Source organism: Alosa alosa, chromosome 20 (assembly GCF_017589495.1).
Source record: "Alosa alosa isolate M-15738 ecotype Scorff River chromosome 20, AALO_Geno_1.1, whole genome shotgun sequence".
Taxonomy (NCBI): domain Eukaryota; kingdom Metazoa; phylum Chordata; class Actinopteri; order Clupeiformes; family Clupeidae; genus Alosa; species Alosa alosa.
Genome location: NC_063208.1, coordinates 20,567,054 through 20,586,378, shown reverse-complemented (window position 1 = coordinate 20,586,378; position 19,325 = coordinate 20,567,054). Strand labels below are relative to the sequence as shown.

The following is a 19,325-nucleotide window of genomic DNA, read 5'->3' as shown; positions in this document are numbered from 1 at the left end:
AATTAATTTCATGTCAGTGCATTTGATAATATTGTAATTACCCTATTGCAAATTGTATAGTTAAACAAGCTTAATGTGCCTTAAAGCTCCCGCCTCTGCATTGGTATTTGTAAGATGATGAGACAGGCTACCTGATGGATATAGCTGCCTGTGATGAATACATTTGTAGCCTATAGTCAGAGACGCCATACCATCTATCCACTACACACACATTAACAACGATTGGTCTGTAAAGGAGGATTACCTTCAGGTTCTGCATAAAAGTCCTTGAAGGAAATTCTACGGATACGAGTACTCTCATGCGTTATGATTTTTCCACTTGGTGGACTGATTTGTCCCGATGATGAAAAAACAGAATCCATACTTTCAGTGTCACGATATGACAGTAAGACATAAAAAGTAGGCTTACATTACTGAAATGAAATGAAATGGGATATCGCCAGTAGCTCAAGCCAATTCCAAGCACAAACATGTGCTGACAGAGGGAGGTGCGTGAAGCAGGAACTAAGCCTCGCCGAGGAAACTTTTACTTGCTGGCATGCAGGCTACAGCATGCAGAAGGAACGAGAATAAGTGCTGACAACTTATGATTGCGCATGTAAATCGGCAAGTAGTGGTCTCTGAGCGCTAGCACTGAACATTGTCAATGTTATGTATCCATTTAAAACAGACACACACGTCACGGGGAGATGAGGAAAATCATTGTCTTAGTTTTCTCTCCATATTTCTCCATGAAACAAGGCTGAACTTCCAGGTTTCGATACAGGTTAACCTTGAGTTGACCAACGGCTGCCCCATAGTATTAGATTTCTTCACCAACTTAGCTTTTAGATTGTATCTAGACTAAGTATTGAGTTAATATCCTTGTGCAGTCGAGTGAAGCAACTTCATTAAACTACCAGGTGATACTTCATAGTGGCATATTTTGGTATTGCAAGGGTTGTGTTAATGTGAAGGCAACGCAATTTGCACTCGGCATTCTTCTACAGTACGCCTAGCCTACATTGAAGCATTTACACAATCCTGGCAGAAAATGGCAAAATCCGAGTGTCAAATGTACATTAATGCCTGACTCGGGATACTGTATAGCCCTGTATTCAGTGCAATCACAATTAGTTTGATATAAACTATATGGCAAAATTATCCTCTACTTCAAAAAGGGACATGGCCCCTTAAAATATGATTTGCAAATGGTTATTTTTTAATATTATAAGTCATAAATCAATCGTGTGGGTCAAGGGCAAACGGGCACAAACTCAGGAATAATGAGATGCCCCTTAACGACTGTTCAAATTTCATAGAGTGACCTTTCAGCGTGTGGCACCGCTTGGCTTATGGTTGTTTTATGTCTGGGCATTTCATCTGGGAGAGAAGACCCAGCACTCCTCTTTCTGTTCCCCCTCCCCCTGTTAAATGACTCAGGGGAAACGTCAAGGGCATAACATATCCAGGTGAGACCATAAAGTCATCAATCTTCTAAATGCTTCAGTGACCTTCATGCATATGCAGCTGGTATTACAGTTGCCAGGCAGGAAAACATGCATCTCAATTTGCTGCTCTGGCCTACAGTTGGGTAAATGCATTGTGCTTCTAAATGGTCCATTGTGTTGCAGCAAGATAATAATAGGGTAGCCAGGCTATTGCATTAGACTTTAAAATAATAATATGACATAGACTAATGAATGTGACCCATGGTAAATACAGTAAAGGGCAGTATCAAAACAAAGGGAGAGAAATGCCACAGTAACATTTAATAACACTTAACATTTTCCTTTCTACCATGTACATGCAAGCCAAACACACACTTACATACTCTCTCTCCCTCTCGCATACCCATACACACACCCACAATGAGATTGAAAGCCAATGCAAAAGAGGCAAGCACAAGTAATTACAACTTTACCACTGCCCAGCATGACACATTCGAGGTCCTGAGCTGTCCCCTGGTGATGAATGTGAGCAATAACCGTCTTGAGGGCACCCTCGCCGTCTCTGCCGCTAATCTCCCAACTGCACATCGCACATCAGCAGCCATTACTGACTGGCTTTGCAGACGCAGCGAGGGCAATCATGCCCCCACCCCTCCCACAGACACGGGGATCGTGCCAGGGTGACACCCAGAGTCGCTGGCAGTATAGCCGGGCCCCAAAGCGCTCCACCCACCCACCCCCCACACACACCTTTTGCTCTCGGATCCTTGCAACCAAAAGGGAGGACTATGTCAGCAGCCAAACCAATTAGAACTCTGCGCTCATCACTGCAGTGCAGACACATTGAGCATGACTCACAGACACAAGATTGGGAAGGAGAACTTTTTGTCGGGTGGAATTTAAAGTTCACGATGGCTAAGGAGTCGGAGGAGAAGCATGGCTGAGGTATTTAAACTAAAAGGGCCTTTCCGAATGGCCTTGTTAAAATGTGATGAGACAGCACTGCCATGTACACCTACTCCCCTTCAAGTGATTTCAGAGACATGGGCACAGCGTGATTAACATTAACATTTGTCTGTGAGTGTTTGCTGCACTGAAGCACAACACCACACAATCACGTGTGCCAGAGGGCCCTTGTTGTCATTGTTTGGCTCTCACTGGACATCAGTGGCAGAGTAAAAATACAGCAAGAAGAGACAGCTCAGATCGATTTATTTACCAGAGGAGAATGAGTGAGGGAAGGTTGGTAGAGAGAGAGAGAGAGAGAGAGAGAGAGAGACAGACAGACAGGTGGGAGGGCTCAGTGAAGGGGGACACATCACACCCCACACACACACAGCAAACACAAACACACTTCTGAGAACACTGGGCCGAAGTCGCTTGATTAAACATCCGGTCACACCCTTGGACACCATACTGTGGATGGATCACTTGGTTACCCCCCCACACCACACCACTACACACTCATGAGTAAACAGACAGACTGGACAATAACTAATGTATGCTTCGCCTCTGGAAATTCTGTCCAGAAGACGTTTCTTTTTACAAGTGCTTTCATTACACAGCTATCCATCAAGTGGCCCACAACATAAAAATGGAGACCTCTAACTCCCACTCTGCACCTTGTTTCTCTGTCTCTCCTCACAAGTGTGGGGGAATTTGGAGGCTGGAGTGGCTACATAGTCATGTCAATAACATAGTCATGTCAATAATGAAACTTGCAGGGTTCAACTCCCTCCCGTCCCGCTGCTCCTTTTTACAAGCTTTCTGTATTGACTGGCCATTCCCCAGGGGTAGAGTGCACTTGTCTGTGTGCATCGTCAGCCTGGCTGCTGTCCGACTCTTAGAGAGATGGAGGGGAGGGAGGGGGGTAGCAAGAGGTTGAGGCAGGTTGAAGACAGCTGATCTGGACACATTCCATGGAGGACATAAACTCCCTCAAAAAGTTCTACTTAGAATAGCCTACCCAAAGGACTTCTAGAAGCATCAGGTACAATATTCAGCTGTTCAGATCCCTTGAGAGAAGCAAAAACCTACTTAGACTTGACTTGCTCATACTGTAAGTGGGTTTTGTTGTAGATGCTTTGTGGCTTTGAACTTCCAGAGACCTAGCTAAGAGTGTCCATAGTCATGCACTTCACATAAGAAAACTGCTGGCTCTATTCTGTGATCCAGGCAATTCAGAGAATTAAAAGGCCTTGGCAAAGAAATATTACAGGACTATGTCCTACTACAAACTTCAAAGGGCCTGATGTGTGTAGTGTGACCTCACAATACATCAAGTACTTGGCCTTGTAAAAGCAGTGAAGGTGAAGACATGACAAGATGGAAGGGTTTTGTTGGACTTCCATGACTGCTCATTCTTGCATTAGCACTTTCTCGGGTCACATGCTAGCAAAGCTGAGAGGCTATGTTCCCACCTCCAAGTGAATTCCTGGAGGGGAGAGCTGGGTGCAGATATAAAGGACATGAGAATCACTCAACTGGGAGGGGGGGGGGGTGTCAAATGGCAAATGGTAAATGTTCCGCAGTAGAGTGTGCACTAAAATCATCATCCTGGAGACAGGCATCGGTCTAGATGACACCCAGAGATAGACATGTTTTCTCCCACAGAACTCCTGAGAGCACCGCACAGTGTGACTTATGTGTTAATGCTCTGAAGAACCTTAGGGATTCTCCACACAAATATGCCTTGCCCTGCAGTTGAACCTTCCACGGCTAGTGACTCACTGATAGCACTTTCTAAAGTGTTGGCTCTGTTTCTATAAGTTTCTAGTTCACAGGCCAAGACGAGAGCTTATCTGAAGGTGGTAGGGTAGCATCAGCTCTAGACTGCTGAACGTACACTACTGATGATTAAAGTAAGACGAGTCAGGGAGAGATTGATTTAAAAACAATGGCAGCTGACACTCAAAAACAGTGCAAAGTGGAAGGTTTGGCTAAAACCTAAAGCTTTTTTCATACAATCCATCATTTTTGAGCCATGTGTGTGTGTCTGAGTCCCCGGCACCTCCTTATTGTAGGCACTGCTCTACTCAGCAGTATACAGTGAAGCTATCCATAGAGAGGCAGGAGGGAGGGAGAGAGATTGAAAGTGAGAGATTGAAAGAGAGAGAGATTGAAAGAGAGACGCTTGCAACAGTTTCCAATTAGAAAGGGCTGCAGCCTCGCCAGTCACTTTTTCTTGGCCGCCTCCGCCACCTGACAGAACGTCTATGCCTCAGATTAATGCTCGTTCACCACCCAGCAAACACTTCTTTACCAGAAATACTCCAGCAGATGCTTTCCCAGGAACCTGCCATGCAATCACAGCGTGCACCGCGGCCAACTTCACCTCATTTGCATCTCATCCTCTCCATGCACTCCAGATCGGTATGAATTTATCCGATGGTAATAGCAACTTCGCCAGCCTTGATATATACTGTACTGAGATCAGTTACAATGGTCACATTAATCACAGGGAAATGGGGAAAAGGGATGAGGTAGCAGTGTTGGCTGAGATGGATTTGGTCAGAGGCACAAAGGTTAGAGGGAGAGAGGCGTCGGGTGAAGGGCGATTGGGAGAAGAGGGCCCTAAAAAGGTTAAGTACAGATGACATCATAGCTGTGAGCGCAGTAATTGATATGTGAGGAGGTGACAGGGTTACGTGGTACAAAAGGTGAAACGGAAGATGGTAGGATGTCAATGTGCGTGGAGGGAGGTCATGTTGTCAGGGAGATGGTCCTTGTTTCAAGGTCACAAAAAGAGATGATGGTGGAGGAAGGCCATTTTTTGTGCTGATTTGAAGATCTACCCATAACTGATGTCTCAAACGTAAGGACAGCAAACTGCATAGGAAGGATTGAGTTTGGATGTAGTTTAATAATAATGCATTGGGTTGGCAATATTGTGTGCACATAAACACAGGCACTTGTGCTTTTTTCCAGTTCAGAAGTGACCCTATCAATATGCATCGCATTGCACGCAAAGAGAGCAAGAGCACTCCCTTGCTGTTCTCTTGGGAGATGTTAAAAAATCAGGATAATGGAAACTCTGGGACATATCCTCAGTCTCCCCCCAGCACCTCACATGATGTCCAACATATCAAATCCATCAGTGCTCGGTCCTTGCAGAGTTGGTCTGCGGTCACTAAGTGGATTCCACATTCCAGCAGGCCAGGTCACTGCCTTGCTAGGTACTGAAGATGCTATTCGAGGGAGGCTGGTGTCTCCTAGCAACAGGAATGTGGGACGCTCCACTGTTTGAGCACCTCATGGTTTGAGACTCAAAATTGTTGTAATTAGTTTAGTGTAATTTTGTTTGATCATCCTCCGAAGTTTGATATGCAATCCAAGTATGATACATCTGTGGACTTAGCTTTGCATTCTGCAACTGAGTTGGGAAGGCTGGATTTTGCTGGCAATGGTATATACACCTACCCGGACTGACCTTCTAGAGCTACCTAGGAAACACAAACATCCTGGATCTCATTCCTGAATGTATGTTAACAGTATACAGTACATGAACACACTAGCATCGAATCATGAACATGCACTGCTGTTATGGATTGAGAACTGTATCAAACCAACATGTCAGAGCATGTCAAAATCACTGGTATCTTTCTGACCTAACTCTCAGACCTTTACAGTTACGCAGTAGAAAGACAAGCAGACTCCATCATTAAGGATCCTTCACACTCGCTCAACAATTCCTTTCAGCTGCTCCCATCAGATAGACGGTTCAGATCACTTCAGGCCAGAGAGAGAATTAACTAAATATTACTTGAATTCCCACTGCAAAGAAAAAAACACTCTTACTACCGGATACTTGCAGCTTAGCACAGTTATCTAATTATTTATGGATATTTTTTATGCTCTCTCTAACCCAAATTTCTATGAGCCCCTAACCCAAGAAAATGTTCTATTGCTATGTGATAGTCTTTTTTTAATCCTTTTAATCCTTTGAATCAATACAGATGCTATTAGTCTGATGCTACTGTCAATCATCGGCCTTATTGTGCTGCCTCGGAGACCCGTTGCTGGAGGAAGGTCATGTTTGAAGGTCATTGAATGCATGAATCCTTTTCTTTGTTCAAAGGTAGGATGGAGGTCTTTTTCCCCTCTTACAGATTAATAGGCTTGCCATTTCCAGCATACAACATTAAGGGACATTTAGTGTGACATGTTTTTAATGGTCAAATGTGATCATGGGGGAGACAGCGATGGGTGGGTGGAAGACTCTGCAACTTCACTTTGCATTTGTCCTTCAGGATAAACAATTCCTCTTCTATCCCTCATTCTCCTGTTCCTTCGTATTTTCATTATCGCATAGTTGCATATTTACTTCACTCAATATGGAAACACACACAGACACACACACAGACACAAAACAGTTAAAACATTTAAGTCAGAAACTCTAATTAGAGCCTGGTATCTAAAGCATCTCCACAATATATTTGCCCATGGTGTGGTGCTGAAATTCAGCACAGTGGGAATTTTAATAATGGCAGTTAGACAGGCACTAAAGCAAAAGGTGAGTACAGCTTCTGTGCCTCCAGGGGAGCAATTAGAGAAAAATACTGAAAGATGATACTTCCACAATACTTTTTAAAAGTGTTTATTTGGGGCTGTAATATACCGCAGTTCAATTCCCCATAAGAGAGGTCGGTTAGTGCTTACTGTTATTTCCTACCAGAGGAACAATGAATATTATCAGCACTCAGAAATATTTAAAGCATTTTGAGTAATGGTCCTTCTTAGGCCATTCTACAGGGAATGATCCCTTTCATTCCCAATAAGGAAATCCACTCAATATTCTGCTAAATGAATTGGAAAGGGCTTGAGAGAAATGGACAATAGGTGCCTTTTTGCACAAAATAACTTTGTAGTTTAATATATTGTCTCAAGTGGAAACATTTTAAGTTTTGTAAAAAACTCTGCAATCTATCCTCATCTTAAGATAATGGACTGAAAACAGTGATGGATGCTGACACAGAGAAAGTCTTAGGGTTGTCTTTCAACAGGCACAGCCACACACAAACACACACACAAAAAACACTATTTAAATGGAAAACTGTTCTTGGAATAATTAATAATGACAGACCCATCACTTCAACTTCGTTTCTGCTATAATCTTCACAGGACTCGTGCCATTCTGTGAGATACCAAAGTTCTGGTTCTATCCATCAATGTTCCACCTCTCATCCATCTTGGACCTGTCTGTTTCTCACGCTCCCCCTCTCCTCCACTCCCTCTCCCTCCACTCTACAGAGAAAATTACATCCCTGAAGAGGGCCCCCGTGTTCATGAACACTGCAATCGCCCATGTCCCTTTTGCCCAGGATCCACTCCATCCCAGGGAATTACGGTCTCAGACTCCCATTGGTCTTTGAGTGGAGCGGCGAGGACTCCTGATGGCTGCCTGACCCACTGCCTGAAATATGATCAGTGTTGTACTCCTCATATGCAGTCAGCTGGATTCATATGAAGGACTTGGCATATAATTCACTCTTAATAACCACAGAACACTTAAGAGACAGTGTCCCATGTCATCAGTGTACCAGTATGATTGAACATTATTGTGTAGTATAAGTGCAGATATAAAGCATCAACCACAGTGTAACTAGACGTTTGGAATTACACTGTAAAATGAACAGTAATCTATCACTCTGGTCATTTGAGTTTAGCTTACTCTACTGTTAGTGTTATATTTTTACACACAGTTTATTTATTTTTGATCAAGTAAATACACGTTTCCCTGCATTATTTTTGCATCAAAACAAGAGCGCTCAGAATTTGTTGCATGCCAAATTATACAATGACAAATACTTTCTATCTATTCTTGTCCATCATCTATTTTATCTGCTCTATCTAGTGCAAGATGGAGAAATAATTCTCATAACAGAGTGTGGTGACAGATATTGCATGAAAGTTTCACAGGAAAGGCTACAGGATGTAACTGAAACGAAATGCCATGCATCACAATAGCTTTGCAGCTTTACTGCTTTAGTGTGGTCTTGTATGTAGTCTTGGTTCCTTTAGGTTATTTCTTGCATTTGTGACATTTTATTACAAAATATATTTTTCCTTTAAAGGGTTATGTTTCCTTTGAAACTGGCATCATTCATAGCAATTTAAGGACGGACAAACATTCTAACTGAACCCATGAGAGTCATTTAAAAGATACTCTATGTAAGCAAGATATAATTATAGGTTTACAGTGTTGGGTATGACAACTACCAGTCAGAAAGCGTAGCAATCCTACAGCAATCACGCTGCCAGAGCAGAGAGGAGTGTGCTTGAAATGGTGTGTTTTGCACCGTGGTGATGGATTGTCTGTAGCATCAACGGGACCTTGTCACAGTGAGAAAGCTGCTAAAAATGAAAGCCCCTCCATTAAGGCGGTCCTCCAGTCACTGCATGGTACAGAAACAAGGTGGATGCAAGTGTAAATTATTACTGAATGAATTCCACTCTGTGTGTGTGTGTGTGTGTGTGTGTGTGTGTGTGTGTGTGTGTGTGTGTGTGTGTGTGTGTCAGGCATTTTATGCATCCAGGTGAAGACAAATCGCTCTCTGCGCTTCCTGTGATTAAATATGCAGTAAACTGAATCAGCCACCAAGGACATGAAATAAGATAGTTCAAACATTTATCAGTGAAATGCATGCATGTGTAAAAAAAAAAAAAAAAATCCACACACTGGGTCAACAACAACATTCTTCTCCAACCATTGACGTTAACACGGAGTAACGTGTAACTGTTTCATTTTCACACTCAATCTATAGGTGTAATAGCTAATAAATATTGTATAATGTATAGGTGTATAGCTAATAAATATTGATTGCTTCAATGATTGGTCCTCTGATTGATTAATAGCTTGATTGATTGATGGATGAATGGACCCATTCATCCGTATATTTCCATCTCATGTTCTCACCTATAGTGTAGCCCCTCTTGAGTTCTCCACGACGAGGACTGCGGCCTTTTTGGACATTGGTAGTGTTGTTCTCCTGCTCCTCGGATATAGTGGCCCGGGCAATGCTTCTGATGATGGGTGACGCAAGCGGGTCTTTGACAAGGGACGCAGCAAAGCCCTCCTCAGAGATGTCCACCGACTGGGACTTCTTCTTCAACCTGATCAACACAGGAAACACAAATCACACCGTTAAACCAATGAGCATTGCACTGTCAACTGAACAATAATTAAGCAGACTCAAACCACAAAAATGCTAAATTAAAACATGCACAGTTTAAACTGCAGAGCAGCAAAACAATTAGCTTGTGCAAAGACAGACAAGAAAATGTAATAAAGCTCCAGAGACTGACTGCTGCAGAGCCGCACAATAACACACTGCCTCTTATGATCTCTTCTCAAAATGAGACACACACACAGACACAGACACACGGTTGGAATTATTCAGAAAACTGAAATCCCTCAAGATATAGATGCAATGTTAGCAGACCCCAAAAATAAACCTCAGACTTTGATGAAACAAATATGCTAAGGTCAATATGGCATTATTGCTTCCTTTGAGTCGGTGACACAATCCACCCATATTGTTTCACAGACTAAACTTGAAATTGAGCTCCACCTACAGTCTGTTTCTTCCTAAGGGAACTGATAACAGTAGGGCCAGGGACTGTTAACTAGGTCGGTAAGCAAGCACCAAGGTAGATAAGGAGGCTAGCGCCAACACAACCAGGCATCTAGAGAGGGCTGAAAGTGCCCTGACCTGAATTCAAAGTCTTTCCAGGGAGAGGTAGCCAAGGTAAGGGTGTCTCTCTGTCTCTCTGACATAATTGCCTGCCCACCCTAACTAAGCCCACATCCCCCTCCACCACCCTTCTAGTAAAGCCCAGACAGCGAGGGAGCGATGAATTATGAGCGGTAATTCCACTAAGCAGATTCCCCGCGTCTTAAAGCATTATCCTCTCTGACTGCTCCTGGGAGGAAACCTGCCTACGCGTCTGCCGCTTAGAGTGATACGAATGCACGAGGCCCAAAATGCTGCCTTTCGTCTGCACACAATACCAATTTGAAATGCTGTGACTGCAACGCCGTGTGCAACATGTATTGTCCTAGAAAATCCTCTTCATCAGAAAAGCTCTCCTTGGTTGGGTCTATAGCAGAGGAAATGGGATGATAACTGTGTATACCGTGCACAGAATCCTTTCAGTGAAAACATGCAGGTGAAAGAGGTGGCATTTGAGGGAGAATGATCAACTCTCACCTCTACCTTGGTGCCTGTGACATGGTTGTAGTCCCTTAGGCACCTACAACTTTTACGGAGCTGTCATTGTAAGTCATAAAGTGTCATAAATCAAAGCTAAACTGATTAGCTAATAGACGGGAGGGTTGTATTTATAGCGCGGTGATATTTACCTCCCCCCAGACATTTGCAGCATGTCTAGATCAGCAAACAATCAACTTGGAGCTGCTTTCTTCAATTAGGCAATTAAGGAAAAGAAAACACATAAATGTCAAGGCCTCGCGGCAATATCTAGTCTTCTTTCCATTCACTGAAATTTGTGAGCATAATGAGTTGGAATTAATGCGCACCAATACCACATGTGCTGTGCAAATGCTGCAGGTTGCTCCGAGGTCAATTTAATTAAAGTTACACATGCCGAACCACGCCTACCCTCCAATACAGGTCATAACCTGTTAATGTATTTGAAGGTTATTGGTGATTGGGGTCAAGGGACCAATTCCAATTCAGACAGCGGCAAATTTAACAGTTTATAAGATGTGAGGCCACCATTCACCTTGGAGTTACTATGAAAGCTAGGAGTGGGAGACTGATTAAATCTCGAAATCCATCAGTCATGAAGGCAAAGAGAGGAGTTCACAGCAGGAGGTTTCTGCGGTTGTTGCTCAGTAACAAGACATGTACACACACACACACACACACACACACACACACACACACACACACACACACACACACACACACACACACACACGCTTAAACTTGAACAAACAAGAGGGAGGGGCCGACAACTGAATATTCATACCTGCACTTTTACTCTGCTGGAACGTGGGTGTTTTTAATTGAGCCTCCTCCAGCTTTGAGTCTGTAACAATTCAATTAGGACAGGCAGGCCGTGTGTGCAGTGGGGGCTGGGCTTGTGTGTGCCGAGTGTGGGCCTGCTAAAGAGCCCTCTAGCGTGCTGCCGGCCAGCTGGGACCACAGCAAGAGACACTCGTCGAAGCAGGTTGGCCATCATATCAAGCGTGCATGTATGTGTGTGTGTGTGTGTGTGTGTGTCTGTTTATGTGAGTGTGTGTGTACATGTGTTTGTAATCACAAACGCACACACAAATACACTTCTAGGTGGTGCCAGCATGCCGGCTGTCTCAGTGGTAGTTTGGCCACAGCTAAATGTGGCATTCAACCAGTCCTCACACTACATTAGAGGAAGGTGTATGAGGTATTGTGAGACACACACACACACACACACACACACACACACACAGAGAGCAGACAAGAATTACTGCCCTGGCTTATGGAAATGTAGGCCATTTTATTCTGCATTAATTTCCCGATAGAGTGCATTGTCAGACTAAAGGCAAAAAAAACCCAACAACAAAAAAAGCGATGACTTGGATAGGAAGACAGTTCTCCATCATCTTGTGCAGGTTATGAATGTGTATGAGGGGATATTTAAATTTCCCCAAAGAGCCAGGCATTCTCATGAATGTAAAATACGGGGACTGGGTATGGGAAATAAACCATGTAGAGTGCATCTCGGACCACAATGCTTTCATAATTGACCGCAGAGATGACAAAAGGAACTGCTTTAGGAGGCAGACCGTCTGTCAGTCACTGCTCACCGCGCCCAAGTCAATTATTCATTCTGACATATCGGAGTCACTGCATATCTGCCTGTGGTGTCGCTCGATCTTACAAGAATCCTTTCCGAAGGGTTCAAAATAACAACAAATTATTTACTGTAGGTGGGAGTGCAAACAAGGAGCACTTACAACCACTCACCGCAAGCTACATTATTTAAAAGTGTGTGATGGGAGATGACCCTTGCAAGTGCATGTACACAAACACACACACACAAACACACACACGCACAGTGTGTAGAGAGCTTTTAAAAAATACCTATGGGTTGACCACTAGGGTTGCTCCAGACCACCAATGAGGTGGGGACCTGAGGAAGGTTTGGAGAGGCATTCTCTAAGCAAGATGGTGTGTGGCTGCAGACAGAGTATGACTCTTTCCCAGCCCTCCCTCCCCCACCACCACCACCACAAACACACAGACAGCGGGCCAATAGCGTGCATCCGCATGAAGGAGTCGTGACTGCCTCCGATTTATCCGTCACTATGAATAGACTGGAGCCGTCTCTCTCAGGACACACACACACACACACACACACACCCTTCTCTGCGTTATTAAAAATGTTGCTCATTGAGTTGAGTCCCCCTGCAGTTCAACAATGGCAATGCCAGCCTCAACAAGCAAAAGGACATGACTTTGCACGCTGTGTTGAACACCCAAAACACCCACACCAACACACACACCCACAAACACAAGAGTGGCCTGTTGGGCTTTTAGTGTTTTTCGTAGTTTTGTGGTTGCATGAAAAAAAAAAAAATGAAAACACTGAATCAAAGGACCCCCCTCTCCTCCATCTCTTTGTTTCTCTCTCCATCACTCTCTCCCCATCCATCAACCAGCGCCCGAGAGCTCTGTATTTGTGACAGCACACCAGAGCAGATGAAGACGTGACAGAAAACTCAACACGAGGTGGGGGGATGTGGGGGTGGTTAGTCTGGCAGCTCCCCCTCCCCACCTCGAACTATTTGATGCCGTCTCGTCTCTCTCTACAGCACGGCGATGAGTAGCTGGCTCCCTGTATGCCTTGATCGCACACACACACACACACACACACACACACACCTGTCCTGATTATGCCCTGCCTGCCGGCGGAAAATGTCTGCCAGCCGCACGTGCCAAGACTGTAATTTCCAAGTGCCCCCCAAAAAAGGAAAAAAAAGAAATCACCACCGACAGGCGGCGAGTGAAACGGCTCAAACAGTCCCTTCGCCGCGGCCATTTGCTCAGCTGCTAACCAGGAGATCTCTTGCCCAACTCCCAGGCCGTCTGTTTCGGCTGAGCTCCGTGACCACGGCTGGCTCCGATTAGCCCATCCAGAGAGCCTATGCACCTGCTAGCACAGATGTTAGCATCAAGCGCTCCCCAAACCTGGCCCACTCTTGCTGTGGCCGATGGGTAATGACTGTAGAGTTTGGTACTGGAGGGACCTGCAGCTCATCCGGGTCAAAAGTCTAAAGCGAAGGCAAACAAACAGGCTTCATCTCCCTTGCATGTTAATTATGCACAAGCCGTGTGCCCAGGAAGGAGCCCAAGCTGTTTGAAAGCACCGGTAAAGGTCATTTGTCAGCTTTGGTGTCCATTTAGTTCAATTCGGACATTACTAGTTTGGGTGCATACCCTCGTCTAATCTGTTAGCGAGAGACATGGCGCCCACACACACACACACACACAGTAGACAAGAGAAATGAACAGATGAATAGATTACAGGCTAGAGAGAGATGAAACCAGTCACACCCCAACACTTTGAGTTTTCCACTCTGAAATATTCAGGAGTGGCATGTTGACAACACAGAAGACATGCAATACTTCCTGGGAAGCCTGGAATAAACAAACAAGTTCACATACACAGACACAAAATACATATGATCTCTTTTCAAAATGAAAGACTACTGAACATTACAGACACACAGACAGACACACACAGAGACACAGACAGACAGACCACACACACACACACACACACCTCCTTTCCTCGTCTAAAACATCCATATCTAACAAGACAGCACTGCAGACGATTACGCATCTTAGAGGATTTCATTGGCACAGTAATGAAGAGCAAAGACTCTAAATGTGTGGGTTTGTCGACTGGGAAGTGGAAGCAGCTTGCACAGACACACACCTGTAATTGCCTCTACATAATGGCATCGCAGAGAGATAAACACAAACACTTACAATAATGACTTCTCAATAGCACAGAGATTGTATTCATTAGTGATCACAGCTCAGACTACCAAGGCCATGACCTGTTTTTTTTTTTTTAAAGAAAAGAAGTCTGTATGCAGCTAACTGTCCTCTTCCCTATAAGGCGGGGATAACATCAGCCAACGGCAAGTGGCAACGGCAAACGTAACGCAATGCTCAGACCATAATAAGTTTTATCTCGTTCCTAAGCAACACAAACGGTTTGTCAATTGAATATGCTCGCGTTGCGCTTTGAAAGTTGAACCAAGTTCAACGCTCAGCTTGTTCAACGCTAGCGTTACGCCAGCGTTGCCACCGTTCCGCTGCCGAACCATAGAGAACAATAGGAAACCTGCCGCTTGCTGCTGGCTAATGTGATCCCCGCCTAATGTTCATCCTCATTTCCTCATTAACACTTAAACAGCATTTATATTGAAAATCACTTGAGTCATCTTTTTTCAGATTTCAATTCAATTTCACTTATGGATGACTTTGCAAGATGAGAGAGCTATATCCAAATAACTGTAGGACAGCTATATCCAACATAATGTAGGACAGCTCTTGCTGTAGTTCACAGGAAACGCATAATAAAACATTTTCCCACCAACAAAAGTGTAATCAGTCTTAATCAAACCAAAAAAGAGTTTATATTTTGATCCCTTCCTTAAAGGCCAGGAATGTGAGTCATCTGACTATAGGAGTGAGATTTAGGATTCACTTATGATAGCAGATAAAGAACCCCTTAAGAATCAGGTAACCTGACACATACAGGCTCCTGGTCTTTTACTACAGGCCTTACGCAACAACACCACATGCAAGGGATCTCCAAAGGCACTGACCGAACAGGACAACAAAGGCTTAACCCTAAGTGATGAAGGCAGATTCTATCCCACCTCTTCCTTTAATATCGCCTTTGTATTCCAAGTAAGGCTTATCGCCTTTGTATTCTCTTGGAAATTGGTGAAAAAGAATTCATTCCAATCTGAAAAGTGGATCAATTCTACACTGAGCTCTCTTTAAATTTTAAAATGTTTGTTGTGTAAATTTCATAACAGAGACTGGACTAGTCTCAGGTTGAAATAATTGTTGGTGTTTGGTCATCTTTGAAGTAGTTTAAAACTTAAGCTAAAAGCAACATAATGTAGGATTTTTATTTGATCGGTGATCAAAAGCATATCTTAAGATGTGGACACAATTCTCCAAAGGCTTCTCTGATCCTGTTCATTGAGCAACCTGGGCAGCATAACAGAGACATCCCTCTTCAGAGGATTCTCAGAGAGCTTCGGCTTGTTCCTAATCAGACATTCAGAAAGGCTCAAAGTCAGGGATTCAGGCCTCCAGGACGTCAGTAACTCACATAGGAATAGAAGGGGGTGGACCAAGGGAAGGAGGGAAAGAGGGGAACACAGCTTTCCAAAGACCTTGATGAGATGGTCCTGCAATCTCTTATTTTACTCATATTTTCCTCAAAAATAAAAATGTCTAATTTTCTGTGTTATATCGGCTTGATGAGGCCCTAAAGGAGGGCTGCAAGAATAGGTCTCAGCATGGCTCAATCACATGGCCAGTCTGGTATCGGTATCTTGACTTGTAAGGATAGATAGATAGATAGATACTTTATTGATCCCCAGGGGAAATTCAAGGTCATCACGTCATCATTCCGGAGGGACACTTTGTTTTGATTTCACATTTGGATCTGTCTTTGCTTCTCGCGTTTGTTTATTTTTTATTTTTGTTTTCTCATGGATGTTCCCCTATTTTAACGGTCCAGGAGCTTAGACAGTTGCCTGAGCTTGCTGTCCCAGTGGATTGTCCCAAGGCCCAGGAGGTAACCTGCTGTCCCCTTGTCCATTCATCTAATATCCATTCTCATATAATGGCGTTGTGCATATGATACATCTATTGCACACGTTTTTACAGACTTTGGCTCAGGCAACCTGGAACGTTGCAGACTTTGGTTATGAGCCTAGTCTCAAATAAGAATTTGGTTATGAGCCTAGTCTCAAATAAGAATTTGTAACATACACTTGTTGTACAAAATAAATAAAGTAAATAAAAACACAATAAAATAAATCAAAACCACCAAAACAGGTGATAACAGTTTCTTTGACCATTATTTTTTTCCATCTATTTTTCTCTGTACTTATGGTACGTAGGTAGGATGCTGCATCAGGGAACCACTGTCTCACAGACTGTCTAATCTTAGCACTCAGTAGCATCTCTCTCTCGATCTGAACTCTTTGCTGAGGATACAGGTTACAGCAAAATGCACTCAATACCATTAGCTGTAAAACATTAACCTCTGTCCTGACTAGGTGGCCAGTCACGCCGGGACAAGTGCAGAGGTTGGCAATCACCGGAGTGAGGATTTCTCAGCGCTGAGACAGGTCAACTAGCTTACGACCATGCTTGGGTCATGCCCTCACCAGAAAGCATTTATCAACAGTGTTTGTTTTTCCCCCCTCCCCCTTGTTAACTTCTGTAATGGAGTGATCAATCAGGGAAACCATTAGGTGTGGAGAAATACGTCGACATTCTGCATGCATGTGAGAAAGGAAGAAATGCTGCAATAATCAATCCTACATCAGTTTCTGCAAATCCTTCTTTAAAGAGGGTTTTTATCCTGCTCACAATATATTTCCCCATGTAGTACATGCCTTGGAAACACAACATGGTCAACTATTTCTACCGCGTCCTGAATCAATCAGTGCAACAGAATTTGAAAATAAAGAAATGCTTTAAACAAGCGTTACATGCATTACATCTACAAATCTAAATTACATCTATCTATCTATCTATCTATCTATCCTAAAACCAGGTATGGTTTGCAAGGAATGGTGCCAACCTCAGCTAAAGCAATGGAAGTGAAACAATGGCAAAAGATACAGAAATATTTGCATTATTCTACATGGAATGTCTACATTGTAAGATCAAAGAATCTGCTGAATACTGGAGGAACAAATCGCACCATCTGCCTCACCATTGCTAAAAATAGGATTGTCAACATGCCTTGACACATACAGTATGCCTGGGAATGTTCGAAAAAAAAAAGAAATTGAATGTGCTAAATTATTCAAAGCTGCTTTGTTTGAGACAGTATCGCCATATCAAAGCTGAGAATTGTGTTATCAAATGTGATTGTTCATATTTAAAATGGACATTATGTATTGAAGCTGAGTATGTTTTGTGTACAGCACAAAGTATGCATAAACAATTTTCACTGAATATTTGACTTAATACAACGACAACGACACAGAATTTCAACAAACATGACAACTGAAAGTACAAAATCTTGTCTTCGATGTCATAGTTTTGGGCCAGACAAATTAATACATATTTGTATGTACTTTTTTTTTTAATGTTTCGAGTCCATTCTGTGCTGTGAGTTGAGCACAGACACAAAAATAGTTATGCAAGAGAAAACCAAAACTAAACATGGAGAAGTTAAAATCACACATACCTCAAGGCCGCAAGAACTGGCTCCATTGCTGCAGACATTAAGACACACAAAACCCTTGGATATCCATAAGTTAAATCATCAACAACAACAACCACCACCACCGGACTGGTCAGTTCACCAAGCAAATCCACTGAAGATGAAAGAGTGCAACTCAAACTGGTCAAGCCAATTTGCAACTAAGCACCACCCCTGACAAGAACCAATTATATGCAGCCTGGGCCTGAGGCATAAGAACACAACTAGAGGCACAGTGTTCACACCATGGTCTTAAGCTTCCTGGGGGGAAGTGTTTACGTGAATGAGCACATGCTGCGCACGTATCTGCATCCATACAGTCAGGATTCACGGTGCGCAGAACTACAGGTGTTAAGCTATTCAGCCACATGTTTTCTAATTAAAATCAGCCTTGAAAGCATAATAAGGATTGGGGCTCATCGCTCTAGTTAAGGGATGCCACATGGGAGAACTTGAAGGATAATCTCATGAATTGTAAAAATAACTTGTGTAATGGATGTGAAACATTCTCAGGTGCAAACAACAAAAGAGGAAGGAGTCTGACACTTTGAAGGGGTTTATTATATTAAGGAATGAGAATTTCTTGACAGCACAACCATCCTGCTTTTCATTAACTTATTGAAACACAATGCATTCTGTAAGTGTGTATTGTGGCTTCATGAGGTTTGGAGGGATATTTCAATCACATCCGACATCGAATGTCATTAAGAGTTCATGTCTAGGACAGGACAGGACAATGGTGGCATTAGATACTTGGCCTCTGACAGAAGAAAAATGAAGTCATAGCCTTTTACAAATTCCCCTTCAACCTTATACAAATTCAGCCATCCTTTGATAATATTGCAATATGTGCATTTCCACAAACATTCTTCCTTCAACAACAGCAACCTTGTTATTGTTTTCACATGCACCTAAAATGCAGCCACGTACAGTTCTAACGGTCTTTGTTTACAAACAACCTCAGTTACGTCGCCTCCATCTGCAGCCCAGGAAAGGTTACATAACTCGTATTTCCATCTGGGGATGGACAACCGCTCCTCCCCTACTGGACTCTGTTAAGCTCCAGCAATCCCCGCCGAAGCCTCTACCGGGCCACAGGAGCCTTAAGCCAGTTAACTCCGGCCCGAGAGTCCACCAACAGGAGGGAGGCACCAGGCAAATCCTGGAGGCTCAGGGGGATGGACTGCAGCCAAATAGCTGAACCCTCTACAATGCTTAGTTGCTTATTCTATACCGTGAACCTTCTCACCCTCTGTGTAACATTCACTGCTGGGAAAGTAAACTGGCCCGCGGCATAACAACTTGTGGCTCTCTCTTTGGGGAAGAGGTGTGTTATCGTGAGGAGGCCTTCACACAAGTGTGAGGACTCAAGGTCACTAAAGGACACCAGTAGCAGTCATCAGTTAGTAT

The 19,325-nt window shown here is 43.5% G+C and overlaps 1 protein-coding gene across 6 annotated transcripts in view; it reads right to left on the bottom strand.

The window, feature by feature from the left end:
* oxr1b (oxidation resistance 1b) overlaps positions 1 to 19,325 on the bottom strand; it is a 73,676-nt gene that overhangs the window by 38,819 nt on the left and 15,532 nt on the right. For 4 of the 6 annotated variants that reach the window (XM_048229660.1, XM_048229662.1, XM_048229664.1 and 1 more), the window contains exon 3: positions 9,346 to 9,542. In XM_048229660.1, coding sequence (XP_048085617.1) covers positions 9,346 to 9,542 — 197 coding nt within the window. Of the gene's footprint in view, positions 1 to 244; positions 521 to 9,345; positions 9,543 to 17,900; positions 18,054 to 19,325 lie in introns of those variants that run through there. The other 2 variants (XM_048229663.1, XM_048229666.1) reach the window with 2 other exon arrangements.